General features: G+C 39.7%; 1 protein-coding gene across 1 annotated transcript in view; it reads left to right on the forward strand.

Moving 5' to 3' along the window:
* The window catches only part of LOC126092326 (uncharacterized), a 71,162-nt gene that overhangs the window by 33,454 nt on the left and 15,367 nt on the right, over window positions 1–22,341 (forward strand). The window contains exons 4-5 of the mRNA XM_049907862.1: window positions 5,189–5,432; window positions 16,274–16,377. Coding sequence (XP_049763819.1) covers window positions 5,189–5,432; window positions 16,274–16,377 — 348 coding nt within the window. The remainder of the gene's footprint in view (window positions 1–5,188; window positions 5,433–16,273; window positions 16,378–22,341) is intronic.

A 22,341-nucleotide genomic window follows, 5' to 3' on the forward strand; every position in this document is an offset into this window, starting at 1 on the left:
TGAGGTTGACATTCTAACTAATCCCAAAGACGTTCCATTGGGTGCAGGTCAGGACTCCGGTCACGTCAGTCCATTTCAGGAATGTTACTGTCCACAAACCATAGTCCCACATATGCTGCCGTGTGACAGGGCGCATTGTCATGCCGATAACACCAGTCATCTCCAAACTGTTCCTCTACTGTACTCTGTACAAACTGCAGTAAAATGTGTTCATATCCTTCTGCATTTCTGAATAAGGGAATCATACTATAACTACTAGAAACTCCCCAATGCCATAACAGTACCTCCTCTGTACTAGGAAGCAATAATGCTGCGAATGGTACATTTCGGCTGTTGGATCAATTATGCCTCCTTGGTAGGTCTGGGTGAAAATCACACCTCTATGGACGCCAGTCCTCTGTAAGCGTACTTGATATATCCTTGAACGGTGGTGTTTTTATTGACCCAGATGCTGTAGCCAAAAATTTTGCTCTGCATTGTGCTCGACCCTCTGCATTTGCACACTGTCAACCTCCTTTTCATGTCCTTAAACCGGGATTGAGCAATTGCAATTATGTTTCACTTCATGCCACATGGAGCGATATAATGCTCCATTTAGTGAGTGGGAATTCTTTAGTGCCCTGCCTCTTTGCCCCTGATATAGCCCCAGGATTGAAACCCATGCCTGGCCATCGTCATTTAGGTTTTCCATGATTTCTCTAAATCTCTTGAGGCAAATGTCGGGATGGTTCTTTTGAAAGGGGATGGCAGATTTCCTTCCCTACCCTTCCCTAATCCAATGTGATTGATGACATCGCTGTTTGATCCTCTCCCTCAAACCAACTACCACCAGCCCCAGGACCGGAGCACATCCACAACCAAATGCTCAAACACCTATCAGTGGATTGTCAGCATCATCTCCTTACCATCTTCGGCGGTATGTGGAGCGTGTGTGGATTCATATCTCAATGGCGGGAGAGCATCACACAGTAGTGAAACTGGGTAAGCATCTCTTAGAGGTGGTCAGCTATTGCCCAGTTAATCTCACCAACGTTCTCGTTAAGTTGCTTGAACGCATGCTGAGCCATCGGCTGTGTTGGCTCCTAGAGTCTTTGGGCCTTTTCACTCCATCCCAGGACAGTTTTTGCGAAGGCCTTTCCACTGCTGATAATTTGGTTTGCCTGAAGTCAACAGTCTGCACAGCTTTTCACCAACGTCAACACCTAATTGCTGTCTTCTACTGACAAAAGGCTTATGACATCACATGGGAATACTGTATCCTTGCTATCTTACATGAGTGGGGTCTTGGGGGCCCACTTCTGATTCTTGTACAGAACTTCTTGTTGCACCTTACTTTCCACATTTGAGTTGGTGCTTCCCACAGTACCCTCCACACCTAAGAGAATGGGGCCCTGGAGGGCTCTGTATTAAGTGTCCCTCTTTTTAGTGTCCATCAATGGTCTAGCAGTAGCTGTGGGGTCTTCAGTGTCACCCTCATTGTATGCTGATGATTTTTTGCTTTTACTGTTGCTGCTCTAATGTGGGTGTTGCTGAACACCAGCTGCAGTGTGCCATTCGAAAGGCATAGTTGTGAGCACTCACTCATGATTTCCAGTTTCCCACTGTCAGGACTCGCCACATACACTTCTGTTGGTGTTGTACTGTTCATCCACAATCAGAATTTTACCTCGACGACCAATTACTCAATGTGGTTGACACTTTCCACTTTTTGGGACTGGTCTTAGATGCCCAGTAGATGTGGCTTCCCCATCTTTGCCAGCTGAAGCAAAGGTGCTGGCTAAACCTTAATATGCTTTGCTGCCTCAGTTGGGGTGCAGACTGCACTACTGTCCTGCACCTTTACAGAGCACTGATCCTTTCCCATTTTGATTTTGGGAGTCTGGCATGTGGTTCTGCATTGCCCTTGGTGTTGTGGTCACTGGACCCAATACACTACTGTGGTGTCAGACTTGCAACAGGAGCCTTTCAGAGTAGCCTGTGAACAGCCTACTCATGGAGGCTGGGGTCCCTCCAGTACAGATCAGGTGCCAACAACAGCTACTCAATTATACTACATATATTCACAGCTTCCCTAAGTATCCAAACTACCATGCCCTTTTTCCTAGTAGAGAGGTCGACCTCCCACAATAGACCCAGAACTGGACTGAAAATTGCAGTTCGACTACAATGTCTCTGCCCTGAACTGTTAACTTCCCACAATGCCACCTCTTTCAGGGAGCAATCATGTACACTCTCATGGTGTATGTCCTGAACTCAGATCTGTCTTGATATATCCTTTGTACTGAAAGATTCAGTTGACCCCATTGATGTTTCACCATGTGTTCTTGGCTGTCCTCAGTGCATTTGTAGGTTTGGTAGTGGCATACACTGATGGCTCAAAGGCGATGGATGAATACACACATGCAAGGTACAGTGACCTATGCTCCTTGCTGGATGGATCCAGTGTCTACACTGCTGAATTGATGGTCATCAAATGAGCCATTAGCCATGTTCGTCCTTGTACCAGCAAGATGATTCTGATCTGCAGCAGCTCCCTGAGCAGCCTTCAGGCTACACTCCTCACCCATTAGTCACGTCTGTCCAGCATCTTTCTGACCACCAACAAGCTGCGCGGCCAGTCGTCTTTGTTTGGACCCCTGGACATGTTGGGGTATCAGGGAATAAACATGCTGACCATTTGGAAAAGTTGGCTAACAGAGTACTGAATTTGGAAATGGGGGACAGAACTTGACCTTCAGTCGACTCTACGCCATTAGTTGTTGATGTCTGGAAATTGGAATGGTTTGCCCTGGACACCCCAAACAAACGACCACGTGAAAGTCGTCCCTTTGTGCTTGTCTCAGGGAATCCACTATCCTCTGTCAGATATGCATTGGCCTCACTTGGCTGACCCACAGCCATATTCACTGATGTTAGGACCCATTTTACTGCTGATGTAGGAATTGCCTGATGGTGGCCCATATCCTACTAGGCTGCCCAAATTTGACTGCTTTTCGGCGATATCTTAAACTTCCTGACACACTACCTCTGTTGCCAGTGGATGGCGCCAAAGCTGCTGACCTAGTTTTACATTTCACCGGCGAAGGTGGTTACTACTCATTTATGAGAGATAGGGCACTTTGACTTCAATTGACCACATGAAGGTTTGGAGGGGTGACCCTGCCTGCCTTGGCCCAGGGGTCCCAGGGTGGCCCTTGCTCAGCAGTTTGGTGTGACCCATGCCCTTTTTATTTTATTTGTTCTTTCATGTTTGCCATTTTTAATGTTTTATGTTCCCTAAACTTTTATCATCTTGTGTGTGTTGCTTGTGAGGTGGTGAGATGGTGCTGGTGGGATGCAGAGGGTGCATCTCCCACTGCATACCATGCTCTGGGGACCTCAAACTGCATTCTGGGCAGAGGGGCCAGTGATAACACAATACTCCCCACCTCCTTTTATACTGGCAGGTTCACCTGTTGTGACATCTAGTGGTCAATCTTAGTACATGGGGGTGTCCAGATACACTATGTGATCAAAAGAATCAGCGACCTCAGTAGTCATTAGATATCGTGAGAGAGCAGAATGGGGCATTCTGTGGAAATTGTGGACTTCGAATGTGCTCAGGTGATTGGGTGTCACTTGTGTCATACATCTGTACACGAGATTTCCACACTTCTAAACATTCCTAGGTCCACTGTTTCTGATGCGATAGTGAAGTAGAAACGTGAAGGGACATGTACAGCACAAAAACATGCAGGTCGACCTCGTCTGTTGACTGACAGAGACTGCCGACAGTTGAAGAGGGTCATAATGTGCAATAGGCAGACATCTATCCAGACCATCACTCAGGAATTCCAAACTGCATCAGGAACCACTGCAAGTACTAAGATAGTTAGGCAGGAGGTGAGCAAACTTGGATTTCACGGTCAAGTGGCTGCTCATAAGCCACACATCATGCAAGTAAATGCCAAATGATGCCACACTTGGTATAAGGAGTGTAGACATTGGACCATTTGGAAAAGCGTTGTGTGGAGTGATGAATCACGGTACACAATGTGATGGTCCAATGGCAGGGTGTGGGTATGGCGAATGCCCAGTGAACGTTATCTTCTAGCGTGTGTAGTCCCAACAGTAAAATTTGGAGGCGGTGGTCTTATGGTGTGATAGTGTTTTTCATGGAGGGGGCTTGCACCCTGTGTTGCTTTGGGTGGCACTATCACAGTGCAGACCTACATTGATGTCTTAAGCACTTTCTTGCTTCCCACTACTGAAGAGCAATTCGGGGATGGCGATTGCATCTTTCAACACGATCAAGCACTTGTTCATAATGCAAGGCCTGTGGTGTAGTTGTTACACCACAATAACATCTCTGTAATGGACTGGCTTGCACAGAGTCCTGACCTGAATCCAGTAGAACATCTTTCGGATGTTTTGGAATGCTGACTTCATGCCAGGCCTCACTGACAGACGATACCTGTCCTCAGTGCAGCACTCAGCAAAGAATGGGCTGCTATTCTGCAAGAATCCTCTAGCACCTGACTGAATTTATTCCTGCGAGAGTGGAAGCTGTCATAAAGGCTAAGGATGGGCCACCACCATATTGAATTCCAGCATTAACGATGTAGGGTGCCACAAACTACTAAGTCATTTTCAGCCAGTTGTCCAGATACTTTTGATCACATAGTGTACTTTTGATCAGGTAGTGCAATGGAAGCAATTTTCTGCAGTAAATGGTCATAAAGATGAATTCACCATGGAAAGTAAAATATAAAAAGAAAATTAATTGTGAAGACAATGGTTTTAGTTATAGTTAATGAGTTGTTTGCCACAGTATTGGATGGATGGTGAAGGAAATGATAAAGAAATGAGGAAAGGCGATCAGATTACTTATGGGTAATTCATGTGCAGCATGCGACACTTTAAAGAGCACATTGACTTAATTTGTTAAAGCAAGTTACCACACGTTTTTAGTGTGTGTGTGTGTGTGTGTGTGTGTGTGTGTGTGTGTGTGTGTGTGTGTGTGTGTGTGTGTGTGTTGGGGGGGGGGGGGAGTGCACACACACTCATCCCTCCTCCCTCCCTCCCTCCCCAACTGCATGTTTTACCTTTCAGTTGTCATTTATGTAATGTTTGACACACAAAATCCATGTAGACTTACCAGTGTGTGAATTTGACATTTATGCTTTGACCTTTTCTTGTTCTTTTGCAGGAATGTTGTTTCCACAGTGAATTTGTGCTGCCAGCTAGATCTCATGCAGATAAATTTTCGGACTCGAAATTCTGAATATAATCCGCAACGCTTCACAGGAATAGTTATGCGGATTCGTGAGCCTCATACAACAGCTCTAATTTTCCGCTCAGGAAAAATGGTTGTAACCGGTGCTAGGAATGAGGCTGATTCACGTCTTGCAGCACGTAAATTTGCAAGAATAATTGAAAAATTAGGCTTTAAAGTAAGTTGTAGTTTACTCATTGTTTTTATCATGTTAGCTATGGTTTTTAAATAAAAATAATGATAGAAAACTGCTGATTATGTGTCAACATACATACAAATGAACAAAAGAAGACAAGAATGCTTTCAGGGTAGGTTTTCTTCTTCTGTTTTTGTGTATACCGTATACCAGATAGCAAGGAAGAAGACAGTAGCACTGAAATGAAATGGTGGATGTAGAGACAAAATTTGTCACTGCAACTTAAAAAATCTTATTCTGAGAACAATGTTGGAAATTAACATGAGAACAAAATTTTTAAATGACTGAGAACCAATCACTGTCTCAGAGACCTCTGTTCCAAGAAAACATAGGAACATGCTATTTGGGCTGAGGGTATTGATGATGCTGGAGGGTTAACAGGCAAGTGGCAACTGTCCAACTGTCATACAAAAGAAAGTGGTGCAGTGGTTGATGTAGAACTATCATGCAAGAGGGATGGCATTCAAATCCCCTGTCAGACATAGGTTATCCATGGTTTCCCTAATTGCACAAGACATTTGCCAGAATAGTTCCTTTGAATATGATACTGTTGATTTCCACCCCGGTGTATACTCAATCAGGCTTTGGTTCCATCACTGCTGACATCATTGAAGGACTAAAAGAACCTAAAATTTTTTCCTTCTTTGACTAGACGTTTTATTCAATCCCACATTTGAATAAAAATAATGCAAGGACATACAGCTTTGAGTGGAATATACATAGATAGATAGATAGATAAAATTCCATGGTGAAATAGAGTAGGTAACACAGGAATGAAAGTAAATAAATACAAGCAGAAGATTATTTGTTGCAAAGTAGGTTTATCAATCATTTTATACACTAGCTTGTAAAGAAAGACTGCAGCAGATACTGCACATGTTTCAGCATTGGAATGAACTGTCTCATCTTCAGTAGTAACGAAACAGGTGTAAACATTCTAATGTTGTTGTACAGTGAGTGTCACAATGATGTGGCATTGGGTGGGGTTAGGATAGCTGTTATTTGCATGTGGATTATTCCATGTCAGGTACCTAGGCCTCCGTGCTCGACCATCTTAGATTTTGTGGAAATTTTATGTGAACATTCGCACATGTTCCCAATGAACACTGGTAAAGTTTAACATTCTTCGCAGCAATACTGGCCAAGATGTAGTCATATGTTTGCCTGCATTCAAAACTTTGTGTAGAGCTAGTGAGAATTTCTGGTGACTTTAAACTATTATATTTCGCGCAATATATTCTTGAAAGAAGTTAAATTTGCTCATCTTGTAAAATTGTATGCATTCTCTTTGTATCCCGCATTGTTATGCTACTGAGCTATTGCATATTGTGTTTCATGTTCAGCATGCATTCACTCTGAAGTATAAGAATCCAAAGTTTACAGTTTTACCTCAGTGTGATTTTCATTCCCAAATATGATTCAAGTTATGTAGCATTGTTAGCACACGATGGGTAATCAGATACACTTTGTTTTGTGGTTCTAACCATGGTCTTTCTAATGAGCCCAGCATGGAGAGTTTTAAAGGAAATAATTCTTAGCGAAATCGGATTGCAAATACCGCAGTTTTGACAGTTTTATACAAAATCTTCAACTTTGCACTTAATTTATTCAGTACTGGAAAGTGATACATCAATGAAACTTCATATTTGAGAACCTTGTGTTTTTTGGTTATTACATGTCAAGTTTTATGTTTGCCATACCTGTATACCCTGAGATATAAGAAGCCAAACTTTGAAATTTTTGCAGGCAGTGATTTTTTTCAAGCAATTTTGCCTGAAAGTTACTGGTGGAATACCATTTGTAAAATTCTTTTCATTGTTATTATTAAGAGAACTCATAAAGTTGTACAAGATGGCCAAATTTCATTTTTGGCCCAAAGTGGCGCATGGTGTCAAAGAAGTAACAATAACTTGGCCAGTGTTATTTCAACAAACATTATACATCACCAATGTTCAATGGGGACATGTGCAAATGTTCACGTAAAATTTCTTTGAAATCCATAATGGTGGAGCAGTAAAATGTTCTGAAATCAGGCGATTTAACATGGAATGACCCGTGTTCCACTTATCATGGTGAAGATATCTGACTGTGACAAACATCAGTTTTACAGTAGTACACTCTTGAGTGAAAAATATAGCAAACTGCAACCCATTTATATTACTGTCTTTTCACACATGCGTCCATGGTCCAACCCCCCCCCCCCCCCCCCCCCCCCCCCACACACACACACACACACACACACACAAATATTATTTCAGTTTGTATATGAATTCAATTTTATTATCGGTAAAATTCCTTATATAACTTAATAAATAGTCAAAGATTTTTTTTTCAGATGAATATGTCACTCCTCACTGGGATCGATTGTTGACACAAACTGCATAAATAAGCAAATTTACCATGTGACTGTTGTCAGTAGGCCGAGCAGTTTAAAGAGCTGTCTACAAGAGGTTCTACAGTGGACAACACATAATTACATACTTCTTTGCAACAAGTACTTGCTTCCTCACTGACCAGCTATCACAGAATTATACTAATGGGCCTGGTGTTCCGGTCCAAGCAGTCTTCAACCGATCTAGCATCAGGTCCTTGATTTGTCATTCATCCCATTTCTTGACTTCTAAAGATAAGTCTTGCAGATAGCTTTTCTTTTGGTATTGTTTTCCTGTAAAGACCCACGTTTGAGGAAGACTCCTACCAATTGCCTGTGTACACAGCCTTACTGTTGTTCTGGTCTCTTCATTGCCAGAACTTCTTATAGGAATACTATTATAGCTCATCGAGTGACAAATAACATTCGACAACATATCAAAATAAACAGGCATCTGATTGGAGTTGCTCAAGGGCCTAGTAAATAATTGTAACGTCTCCATAGATTGGATTATATGATGATGCTGATATGCACATAGTATCTCATCAAATGCTGCGGGAAATCGCTAAGTGTCATCATGTATTGTAATGTAAGCCCTGCCTTCATTGTTACTGTCACACATTAAACAGTATCTGCTTTGTGTTCTGCAATGCATGCAGCTAAAAAATTTCTCCTTACCTCCAATGCCTGCATTTGGATATTTTCTAGAGTGATGAAGTCTTCATTATGTTTCTCTTGAATGTACTGAACATCCTGCTGCTCCAATTTGTGAAATCTTCCTTTCTTCGGTTCCCTTAAAGTTTGGCATGTAGAACTGGCATTCTTTAATTTATTCTTTGACACCAGCTATGATCATTCACTTCAGTGACGTTTTCATCATTCTGCAAAGTTATTTGTGGCATGTGGTTCATTATTCACCATTAAGTTAAAATTAACATTGTATTCAGACTGAAATTTTCACATTGGGTGGAGTGTGGACTGGTATGAAGCTTCTTGGCAGATTAAAATGATGTGCCAGACCAAGACTCACACTCAGGACCTGCGCCTTTTTCAGGCAAGTACACTACTAACTGAGCTACCCTAGCATGACTCGAGACCCACCATCACTGCTCTACTTCCACTAGTACCTCATCTCCTACTTTTCAAAGTTCACAGAAGTTCTCCTGCGAACCTAGGAGGACTAGCACTTGTGCAGGAAATTGAATGAAGATAAAATGTAGATATTTGAGAGAGCAAAGTCTATAGGATGTGAGGTAACATTGTCATTTACTACCTCACATATTCAACTATTATCTCTAAGTAGCAACATTAGAAGTGAAAGAGTGATTTCACTATGAACAAATCTGCAAGACAAATAGATACCTACACTAATGTTCACACGTGAAAGTGCTCTTATTAGTGTCAGTAAAGCACATTTACAAGAAGTTAGCATTTTTTTTTCTCATTCTCATTGTACCTGTTTGCAACTCAACATTTCCCGTGTGTGGTTGAGTGGCTTACATAATATTGTCGTTATAGCATTCTGGACTTTCCGTTGTTTGATTTAATGCTTAAATCTGGATGATTTATCGTAATGTTGTGTACGCCATTTGAAATTGCACAAAAGTTCGAAACCAATTACAGAATTAAGAACTATAAATTATGAGAGTCCCTGTATCAAAATTTATATTTTAATCTTCCCAAAATGTTGTAACTGCAGAACTTGACATTAACAATATTTTCCGTACTCATTCCTCTACTGGCATCTGAGTTTCCAAGCTGTGGCACCGCATAAAAACTGTAAGATACAAACTTGTAGCAGTAATGATTAAACTTATTAAAATGTGATTGTTTGTTGCGCTGCAGTTTCATAAGTTCTGGAAATCACATCTGTGTCACATGTGAAATTTTAGGCGGGAGGGGGGAGATGTTTGTTTACTGACATACTGTCACTGGTGAAATTCAGATTTGTGCCAGGTGCTAAGTATTGCACAATGTTTTGGTTACCTGGCTGAAAAATTTGTTCTGGCATGGCTGATTTAATCATCTTCACTAACCAGCTGTTTCCTTATGTTCCTCTGTTTCCACACTGTCCTCTTCATAGTAGTTACACACCTATGCACAACTATGTTGTTTCCTGTATGTCCTGGTTTCGATCTTAGTAGACCAGCATCCTTGGCCCATCTCAGATACTTCACCTACATCTGTATTGTAAGGGTACATCTGATACCACTAACTGACCCCTTCCTCCCTTTTCCACTCATGTATGGCTTGTGGGAAGAATCATTGTTGGTAAGTGTCTGTATTAGGTCTAATTTCTCAGATTTTCTTCTCATGATCATTTCAAGAGATGTATGCAGAAGGAAGTAATATGTTGCCAGACTCTTCCCTGAAAGTGCTGTGTAAAAATCTCATTAGTAAACTTCTCCGTGACGTACTACATCTTTCTTATAATAATTGCCAATGGAGTTTGTTGAGCATCACTGTAACATTCTCGCACTGATGAAGCAATCCCACAATGAAACACATCATTCTTTGTTGGATCTTCTTTATGTCTTGTATCAGTCTTACCTGGTAAGAATCCCAGATTGATGAATAATACTCAAGGATTGATGGAGCAAGCATCTTGTAAGCCACTTCCTTTGAGGATGAGTTACTTGTCCTGAATATACCATGAATCTCTCTGGTTTCTGCTTTTTCTACTATTTGTTTTATGTGGACATTCAATTTAAGATCACTCTGGATAGTTATTCCTAGATACTTTATGGTAGACATTGTTTCCAGCAGTCTTTTCCTATGTATGCACAATATATTAAATTTATTTATGCTCAGGATAAACTGCCAGAGCTTGCACCATTCATCAATGCTAATCAATACTGCCTTCTGGTGTTGCTACTAATTTACAGACAGCTGTATCATGTGCAAACAGTCTTAAGGAGCTTGTGACACTTTCTGCTAGATCATTTATATAGTTTATAAACAATAATGGTCCTATTATATTTCGTTGGGGGTTACTGTGGACGTTACCTTTGCATCTGCTGATTTTATTCTGTTAAGAGCAAAGTGTTGAGTTCTGTCTGCAAGGAAATCATTTATTCACTCTGCAGTTGGTTATCTCAATATCTGCTATTTCTTTGTCCATGTCATGATTGAAAGTAGGGACTGTATTATGATCTTTCACAGTGAAACAATTCTGAAAGACTGAATTCAGTATTTTGGCCTACTCTCTGTTGTCCTCAGTGTCAGTGCCAGTATGGTCATTGAGTGAATGAATACAGGATTTTGAACCACTTAATGATTTTACATAAGATCAAAACCTCTCTGAGTTTTACTCAGATCGGTTGACAAAGTTTTACTTTCAGAGTCAGTGAAGGTTTCTGTCATTACTCTCCTTAGGCTCATTTTCGCTTCATTCAGCTTTCGTTTGTCATCTACGTTTTGACTTTCCTTGAATTTGTGGTGAAACACTCTTTGTTTACATTGCAGTTTTCTAACATGTGTATTAAAGCTGAGTGGGCCTTTCCTATCCCTTATGAGCTCACTTGGAACATAATTGTCTAAAGCATATTGAGTGATGCTTTTGAATTGTTCTCATTTGTGCTCCCACATCTTGGTCCTCAGAACTGAATATTTGATTCTGACTACTCACGTATTCTGCAATTTGTATCATGTCACTCTTGCCAAGCAAAAATATTTTCTTATATTTCTTAACATTACTTGGAAAACTTGTGGTCACAATTGCTACCACAGCCTTATGATCAAGGATACCTTCCTCTACATTAACTGATTAGATAAATTCAGATCTGTTGCTAGGAGGTGAAGACATAACCATTAGTAGTGGGTTGTCTAATTATCTGCTAAAAGTAATTTTCAAACAAACATTCAGAATAACGTCACATGAATCCTGTTTCTGGCACCAGTTTTGATCATACACTCTCCCAACCTATGCCTGGTAATTTTAAGTCACCCCCTAACCCAACAGAATTAACAAGAAAGTTATCGGCAATATTTTGCAAGTTCTGTCTGAAGCACTCTACTAGTACAGCTCTTGACCCAGGTGGAGTATAAAAGCAACCGATTACCATTTTTGACTGACTATTGATGCTAAACTTCACTCACATTAATTCACATTCAGAATCTGTGATAACATTGCTAGATATTTTCGAATTTTATACTGCAATAAATAATAAATTTGATTTATTTTCATGTTTACCAATATACAGATTGAAACTTCTTGGCAGATTAAAACTGTGTGCCCGACCGAGCACTTGCCTGCGAAAGGCAAAGGTCCCGAGTTCGAGTCTCGGTCGGGCACACAGTTTCAATCTGCCAGGAAGTTTCATATCAGTGCACACTCCGCTGCAGAATGAAAATCTCATTCTGGAAACATCCCCCAGGCTGTGGCTAAGCCATGTCTCCACAATATCCTTTCTTTCAGGAGTGCTAGTTCTGCAAGGTTCGCAGGAGAGCTTCTGTAAAGTTTGGAAGGTAGGAGATGAGGTACTGGCAGAAGTAAAGCTGTGAGTACCGGGCGTGAATCGTGTTTCGGTAGCTCAGATGGTAGAGCACTTGATATGAGATCTCATAATAAATGATGTATCAGTCATTCTCCTCTTAATGACATGTAACACACATAGGCTCTGTAATCAGATGTGCTTCACAAGTTGGCTTATCAAACAATGGAAAATCCAGGATGGAGTGTAGCAATATTACGAAAAGGAAGCTGCCACTCACCATATAGCAGAAGTGCTGAGTCGCAGATAGGCACGACAAAAAGACTGTCACAAATAAAGCTTTCGGCCAGTATAAGGCCTTCGCCAAAGTACACACACACACACACACACACACACACACACACACACAATCGCACAATGGGTGTGCGCAAATGCAACTCTCACACAGGAGTGCAGTCTCAGGCAACTGTAGCCACACTGTGTGGCTACAGTTGCCTGAGACAGCAGTTGTGCGTGAGAGTTGCATTTGCGCGCCCCCGTTCTATTTTTGACAAAAGCCTTACTAGCCGAAGGCTTTATTTGTGACAGTCTTTTTGCTGTGCATGTCTGCATTTGAGCATTGCCATAAGTAAACTAATTGTACTTCAGACGACCATTTATTATGGGGTTGTCTTTTTCTTTTCCACACATGTGGCAATGCCCTTCCTTCATCTTCTCTGATCTTCGGAGGGAAATTTCCTTAGAAATCCTGGAACATCAGTCAGTGGTGATAAGATTTTTGATCTGTTTTTCAAGTGTTCATTCATGAATGCAAACGCTAAATTCTTCAATAGAATACATTGAATTTTGATGCTTCTGACTGGGTTGGGAAGTGAATGTAAAATTTGGCAATTTATCCCAGCTATATTTAGCATAGTGTAAGACAGGAATGGAGTCTCTCGCACCTACTGTTCAATCTATACATCAAAGAAGCAGTGACGCAAATAAAAGAAACGTTCAGGAGTGTGATTAAAATTCAAGGTTAAATGGTATTATAATGAACAGTTGAATGAGTACAGAATATGGTTGAGAGTAAATTGAAAAAAGACGAATGTAATGAGAAGTTACAGAAATGAGAACAGCGAAAAACGAATCAGAGATCACGAAGTAGACGAAGTTAAAGAATTCTGCTACCTAGTCAACAAAATAACCCATGATGGACAGATCAAGGATGACATTAATAGCAGATTAGCACTAGCCAAAAGCGCATTCATTTTCAAGAGAAGGCTACTAGTGTCAAACATAGGTCTTAATTTGAAGAAGAAATTTCTGAGAATGCACGTTTGGAGCTCAGCATTATGTGGTAGTGAAATGTGGACTGTGGGAGAACTACAAAAGAGGAGAATCAAAGCATTTGAGGTGTAGTGCTGCAGAATAATGTCGAAAATTAGGTGGACTGATGAGGTAAGGAATGAGAAGGTTCTCCAGAGAATCGGGGAGAAAGGAATGTATTGATAGTACTGAGAAGAGTAAGGGGCAGAATGATAGGACATATGTTAAGATGTCAGGGAATGACTTCCATGGTACTAGAGGGAGCTGTAGAGGGTAAAAACGGAAGGGAAGACAGATTGGAAAACATCCAGCAGATAATTGAGGATGTAGGTTACAAGTGATCCTCTGAGATGAGGAGGTTGGCAGAGGAGAGGAATTAGTGGCGTGCTACATCAAACCAGTCAGAAGATTGACAAAAAAAAAAAGCATTGTATAAAATTACACCATAGGCCATCTCCTTGTAATTCTAGAAACAGAATAACATGCTACCATTTTGTCCACAGTATCCACTCCTCCAATTATAATCACTGATGATAGCTGGCATTCCTATTTTGGGGTTGATGTCATATATATTATGGTTTGTGGGCAGGGGTATCAATGAACAATTTTTTTTTCTAGCTCCTTTCCCACATATTTTTCAGTGTCACTGGTGTAAAAACTGTGTGTGTGTTACACATGGCAAATATTTTTATCCCACATTTGGCAGGCTTTGATGGTATGTACTGGATCCAGGAGCAGTGTCCCCATAAATCCAATCTACGTTTTGTCAATTGTTACCTGTGCAGTAGGATTGTAGGATCATTTGGTTGTTGTAAAGGAATATAAAAGCTTTCTGACATTTGTTAACTAGTCAAGATTTTTCCTTTCATTTCAAGTTGAAACGTCATTAAACTGCATACAACACATTACAAATAGAAATCCTTTGTAGCTTATTGTGGCCATCAGGATACCCATGCCTGTACCATCTGATCCCAGAGTTCTTGCACATTTAGATGTTCACCGTTCTTTATGCCTTAATTTCACATTTATCCATAAATTTGCAATCCCTTGTACGTCTTGTTTGTTATAAGGTTGTCGCTATATTTGTTGGTACAGGATACTCTCATATCTACCATACCAGTTTCAAAAAGCTTGAATAACACAATAATTTCATTAGAAGTATTGTTTGAATAGCTTGGGAGAAGGGGTGAAACTTTCATAATGTTGATTTGCTTAGGGTTTTTTAGGCTGGTTTTTTACCCCATTTTAATTGTTTGTCTTTTCCTAAGAAAAAACCAATTTCTGAACTTCTTTCTTCCTTACTCCCACTTTTGCCTTCCTGTTAGGAATTAGTTTCATGCCCTTGGTCGCTAAAGTGAACTTCTTTGTCACTCAGATCACCTTTTTTCAGCTAACTCAACAAGATTTATTCCAAGTCTCTCATCTTTGTCGAGTTCTTGAAGGTATGCAGATATGTCCTCAACCTTTCTAAAATATTTGGAACTAGAAACAAATAGACAAAAAACACACATTGTTGGCTAATGGCACCTACATTGCAAAAATTATTAAAAAAAATTATTTACACATTTTCACATCCTTGTAATGAATACCGTCATGAAAAGGTACTTTTACAGTTCAATCCTTTGCGTAGATAAATTGAAAATTTCACAGATGCTCAAAATTGTCCGAAAGAAACAAGTATGACCTCACAGGGTACGCAGGGTACGGAGTGCACCACTGCGAAACAATGCAATACTGAGGATGCTGAGTCAAGGAGGGAGGGTAGAGGGAAGGAGGGCGGGGGAAAGACAATCAAGTAATAAAATACCTAGAGCTGCCACGTCACAGGGCTCTGCACTGTGCTTCAGCACTACAAAATTCCTCAGTAGATACTAAATACCCCAGCGCACCCTCTCGGAGGTAAAAATGTTTCCATTAAGTGATTTGCCACCACCACAACAGGGTTGGGGAGCTAGTAGTCAGTGTCCTGTGTGTGTCATTCATTAAACTCACCACACAATTGTTTGATAGTATTCATACATTTCTGTAATATCAGCAGGTAAAGAATTTGATTCAGTTGATGCACCACCTTAAAAAAAAGTTAGATTTGCACATATTTAAGCTACAGTGAATATTGACATAAGTTGTCAGTGAGCCACAGCATGCTGCATCCAAACATCAATCACTGCAACTGTTCTCCCCCTCTCCCCTTTGAAGATGTCTGCAGATGAGGATGATACATCAGTATTTTTTAGAGAATCTGTGGGAACACAACGTAAACACCAGGAAATTTTGATTAGTATACCAACAAAAATGCCTTGCAGTGTAAGTGGCTTCTGTTGGTCGACAGATACTCAAGTTTTTTATTTACCTACTATTTTAGACTTTATTTTGTTACCTTAATTCTGTTGTAATGGTATTTGCATACAAGGAAATATATAAAAAAAAAAAAAAAATAGTTCAGTGTGCTGTAGGGCAAGTGTTCAGTGAATTTCGGTTAGTGTGACTCAAATTTTGACAATGGTTGCAACATACAGGTGCTGAATTGTTCATCCTGACAACCACATCCACTCTGAAATTTAATACTTTCGTAACCATTTCATAGATCCTAGTCTTAGTTATTTATAAAAAATTTCCGAGAGATGCTGCCTTGTTTGTGACAACAAACATTATCTAAAATGAGTCTTGGTTACACGCATTCTGTGCTATTATCAGCTGTTTCATTACAGGTTTCCTTCAAAGATTTCAAGGTTCAGAATATTGTGGCCACATGTGACTTGAAGTTCCCAATTCGGGTTGAAAATTTGAATCAGATGCACGGTCAGTTTAGCAGGTAATACCTTCAGCATTGTAGAATTATCACTGTGAGATGAACTCACTTGCTTTTAGTATTAATTTACAAAATCTTATTTGCATCACCTTTTACAGAAGACAACTGCAGCTCCGATACAGTGTGACTAATAATCACTTTTCACTCCAGTGTTGTAGAACAGTGTGCAAAGATTTATGTAGATTCTGTTCATGTGCATTTTTTGTGCTAGTATTGTTAGTGTATTCTGCATAGTGTTAATGCATTTTGTGCAAAATAAACACCCCTCGGGTGTGGTGGTCATTGTCACCAGTGATTCATAAGGCATGCTGTGGAGGGTTATAACTTTGTTGTTGCTTCTTGTGACATAATGGGGTAGATAGAATGGGGAATCACTTGCTTGACCTTCAGTTTGCAGAAGTGCATGAATACAATCTGCTCTCTTACCTTACCTCATGCTTTAACCCCACACACTGGCCTCCACCATCCTATTACACTCCCGGAACACGTCTTACCCTTAATACAACTCTACTGCACTTAGATATGGTACACACATTTAATATTGTTTTTAACCTACTCCATTTAAAGATAAAATTAATTTTATACCATTACAGAAATTTTTTAATAATCTGCATTTTTTCTGTTCCTTGCAACACTGAAACTATTAGCACCAGAGAAGTTCAATTTTGTATCTGGGAACACTTTAGCTAGAAACTACAGCTTGAGTTATTAAAGAAAAATACAAAAAATTGTCCCCACCCAGTGCTCACACCCCTCCAGTCGAGATTGTTAGTTTGTTGTTCAGAAAACACACTCCTAGTACCTTGCAGAAATTTGAAACCTCACAATTCCTCTCCCATCCTCCCCAGTTGATCTTTCTTTTGGTTCGTTGACTGGGTTAGCCTGGGTACAGTGTGTCTCAAAATAAAGTTTATATTTGATGTGTTAGAATAAAATAGAGGTTGAAATCCAGTGACAAAATTTTTATTTATCATTGAAATGTACAGTTCAGGGATATACTTCTTAAAAACAATGTCATTTAAATATAATCCAGCACACTTACTGCACTCATTTAAACAGTGAACAAGATTTTACAAGACTGTTTGTCTTGTAGACACTGGGATTGCTGCCACTTCGCAATGGATATTTTCTTTCAGTTGTTCTACAGAAGTTGGATTATTAACATACACTTTAGATTTGACATATCCCTACAAGAAAATATCCATGGTGCTCAAATGTAGACTGTTGGGGCCACTTTGTCACCCCTCCTGGAGATCAGTTTGCCAGGGAAAATTTCGTGAACTCGCAGTATAGATGTGTTGGATGTGTGTGCTGTGGCTCTGTCTTACTGAAACCATGTTCTTCGTTTATAACCAGGAAAGTTTTGTAATTCAGCTCCAAAAAGTCATTTATCATCATCACATAACGTGCTGAATTTGCTTTAACTGCACAACTGCTCTTCATCCTCGAAAAAGTACAGGCCAGTTATTCCTCGATCCAACATTGCAGCCTATACAGTAACTTTGGTGAATGAAGGGATTTCTCATGCTTCTGTTTAGGATTCGTTGCACTCCAATAGTGGAAATTTTGCACACTGATGTGACTGTTCAGGTGAAAACGAGTCTCATCAGAAAACAAGATGTTGTTAAATGAAGGGCGCTAACTCACATCATTAATGAACTGGCATCTTGAGGCTTTTATTCTTGCACCAGTTGGATTTTTGGAAGGGTGCAGTTTCAGGTCTTTTTGCAGATTTCAGTGTAGTGATGAACTGTGCACATTTAAAGAAATTGCATGCTTACAAATGGAGAGGTTTGGATCATCACCAACAGACTGATCTACGTTCTTCACTGATTCGCCTGTTCTGGATGACCTTGTTTTCCCCAATTTCGGTTTGACCAGCGTTGATCCGGTCTCCTCAAATATTTTGATCTGTTTCCAGATCAGGGGAACACTTGTAAGTGCATGATTCTGTAAAATTTCCTCCATGCTACTCTCGCTGAATCATCATTTTTGGTAAAATTCTCACACACAAAACACGCAGTCCATTCAATTTTGTATCTGGGAACACTTTAGCTAGAAACTACAGCTTGAGTTATTAAAGAAAAATACAAAAAATTGTCCCCACCCAGTGCTCACACCCCTCCAGTCGAGATTGTTAGTTTGTTGTTCAGAAAACACACTCCTAGTACCTTGCAGAAATTTGAAACCTCACAATTCCTCTCCCATCCTCCCCAGTTGATCTTTCTTTTGGTTCGTTGACTGGGTTAGCCTGGGTACAGTGTGTCTCAAAATAAAGTTTATATTTGATGTGTTAGAATAAAATAGAGGTTGAAATCCAGTGACAAAATTTTTATTTATCATTGAAATGTACAGTTCAGGGATATACTTCTTAAAAACAATGTCATTTAAATATAATCCAGCACACTTACTGCACTCATTTAAACAGTGAACAAGATTTTACAAGACTGTTTGTCTTGTAGACACTGGGATTGCTGCCACTTCGCAATGGATATTTTCTTTCAGTTGTTCTACAGAAGTTGGATTATTAACATACACTTTAGATTTGACATATCCCTACAAGAAAATATCCATGGTGCTCAAATGTAGACTGTTGGGGCCACTTTGTCACCCCTCCTGGAGATCAGTTTGCCAGGGAAAATTTCGTGAACTCGCAGTATAGATGTGTTGGATGTGTGTGCTGTGGCTCTGTCTTACTGAAACCATGTTCTTCGTTTATAACCAGGAAAGTTTTGTAATTCAGCTCCAAAAAGTCATTTATCATCATCACATAACGTGCTGAATTTGCTTTAACTGCACAACTGCTCTTCATCCTCGAAAAAGTACAGGCCAGTTATTCCTCGATCCAACATTGCAGCCTATACAGTAACTTTGGTGAATGAAGGGATTTCTCATGCTTCTGTTTAGGATTCGTTGCACTCCAATAGTGGAAATTTTGCACACTGATGTGACTGTTCAGGTGAAAACGAGTCTCATCAGAAAACAAGATGTTGTTAAATGAAGGGCGCTAACTCACATCATTAATGAACTGGCATCTTGAGGCTTTTATTCTTGCACCAGTTGGATTTTTGGAAGGGTGCAGTTTCAGGTCTTTTTGCAGATTTCAGTGTAGTGATGAACTGTGCACATTTAAAGAAATTGCATGCTTACAAATGGAGAGGTTTGGATCATCACCAACAGACTGATCTACGTTCTTCACTGATTCGCCTGTTCTGGATGACCTTGTTTTCCCCAATTTCGGTTTGACCAGCGTTGATCCGGTCTCCTCAAATATTTTGATCTGTTTCCAGATCAGGGGAACACTTGTAAGTGCATGATTCTGTAAAATTTCCTCCATGCTACTCTCGCTGAATCATCATTTTTGGTAAAATTCTCACACACAAAACACGCAGTCCATTCAATTTTGTATCTGGGAACACTTTAGCTAGAAACTACAGCTTGAGTTATTAAAGAAAAATACAAAAAATTGTCCCCACCCAGTGCTCACACCCCTCCAGTCGAGATTGTTAGTTTGTTGTTCAGAAAACACACTCCTAGTACCTTGCAGAAATTTGAAACCTCACAATTCCTCTCCCATCCTCCCCAGTTGATCTTTCTTTTGGTTCGTTGACTGGGTTAGCCTGGGTACAGTGTGTCTCAAAATAAAGTTTATATTTGATGTGTTAGAATAAAATAGAGGTTGAAATCCAGTGACAAAATTTTTATTTATCATTGAAATGTACAGTTCAGGGATATACTTCTTAAAAACAATGTCATTTAAATATAATCCAGCACACTTACTGCACTCATTTAAACAGTGAACAAGATTTTACAAGACTGTTTGTCTTGTAGACACTGGGATTGCTGCCACTTCGCAATGGATATTTTCTTTCAGTTGTTCTACAGAAGTTGGATTATTAACATACACTTTAGATTTGACATATCCCTACAAGAAAATATCCATGGTGCTCAAATGTAGACTGTTGGGGCCACTTTGTCACCCCTCCTGGAGATCAGTTTGCCAGGGAAAATTTCGTGAACTCGCAGTATAGATGTGTTGGATGTGTGTGCTGTGGCTCTGTCTTACTGAAACCATGTTCTTCGTTTATAACCAGGAAAGTTTTGTAATTCAGCTCCAAAAAGTCATTTATCATCATCACATAACGTGCTGAATTTGCTTTAACTGCACAACTGCTCTTCATCCTCGAAAAAGTACAGGCCAGTTATTCCTCGATCCAACATTGCAGCCTATACAGTAACTTTGGTGAATGAAGGGATTTCTCATGCTTCTGTTTAGGATTCGTTGCACTCCAATAGTGGAAATTTTGCACACTGATGTGACTGTTCAGGTGAAAACGAGTCTCATCAGAAAACAAGATGTTGTTAAATGAAGGGCGCTAACTCACATCATTAATGAACTGGCATCTTGAGGCTTTTATTCTTGCACCAGTTGGATTTTTGGAAGGGTGCAGTTTCAGGTCTTTTTGCAGATTTCAGTGTAGTGATGAACTGTGCACATTTAAAGAAATTGCATGCTTACAAATGGAGAGGTTTGGATCATCACCAACAGACTGATCTACGTTCTTCACTGATTCGCCTGTTCTGGATGACCTTGTTTTCCCCAATTTCGGTTTGACCAGCGTTGATCCGGTCTCCTCAAATATTTTGATCTGTTTCCAGATCAGGGGAACACTTGTAAGTGCATGATTCTGTAAAATTTCCTCCATGCTACTCTCGCTGAATCATCATTTTTGGTAAAATTCTCACACACAAAACACGCAGTCCATTCCCGAGAAGCATTCCATATTGACTGAATTCTTAAAGGGCAAGCAAGCAATGAATGTGTTCCCACTCCCTCCTAATTTGTTGTGCATGCTCAGAGAGCTCTTCAGATATAAGCTTTCTTTTGAGACATCCTGTATAACAAGTTATAGGGATGTGAAATGTAATGTCCACATAGGTTCAATCTTAGGGAAAGTATGGGACACACTTTGGTTCATTAGTAAGACTATGCAAATAAACTCTGCTGACAAATGAGATTGCTTACACAGTGCTCTGTGGCTCATCCTAAAATATTGCTTCAGTCTTAGAGATCCATACCAAATGGAACTAACAAGGCATATTGGACATATGTGAAGAAGGGCAGCATGAATGAACTCTAGTATGTTTGATTCAGAAGCGAGAGCATCACAGAAATGGCGAAAAACCTGAACTACTGATGTGTAAAAGATCGATGACAATTATCCTGCAAAAGTTTAATTACGTAGTTTCAAGTATCTAAGTGAATAACCCTGTAATATACTACAACCCTATATGTTTAATTCCTGTAGAACACTGTTCTAATTGTCCTGTTTTTGGGAAATAGCATTTCTCTGTGGACATCTTGCAGATAATTTTGCAAGTTCATTTTGTATTATTTTTCCTGCATCTTTAGTCAGTTCTATCGAAATACAGTCATCTCCAGACACATATCCTGTTGTAACATCTCCAATGGCTTTATGTGCCACATCAGGCATTTATTTCCTCAACAGTATTTTCACTACTGACTCTCTTGTCTCTGATTCATCTCTTGTAGCATACAAATGCTCAAAGGAAATTTATCTGTGTTCTTAGTTGATGTGCCATATTAAATGATAACATGTGGCACCTAAACATTGTAAGTTTTTCTTTTTCTTTATGTCCATTGTTTCCAATCATTTGTCTTATAACATTTTCATTGTACAGTTTTGAATAGTTGAATTTTAGTCCAGTTTTTTCCTGTCATATGTCAGCAATTGTTTGTTGAAACTCTCAGTTTCTATTTAACAATTGTCTTAGTCTATTTAAGATTTTCTTTTGTTCTTCATCTTTATTCCTGCAATGTCTTGCGCTGTTCATCTTCATGACTTTGTTAAATAACTGCCCATTTGTCTATGTTGGACAGGATTAATTTTTTTTAAATTTCTGAACTTATTGTTTAATTTGATGTGTATACCCCCTTTTCATAAA

Source organism: Schistocerca cancellata, chromosome 7, assembly GCF_023864275.1.
Source record: "Schistocerca cancellata isolate TAMUIC-IGC-003103 chromosome 7, iqSchCanc2.1, whole genome shotgun sequence".
NCBI lineage: Eukaryota > Metazoa > Arthropoda > Insecta > Orthoptera > Acrididae > Schistocerca > Schistocerca cancellata.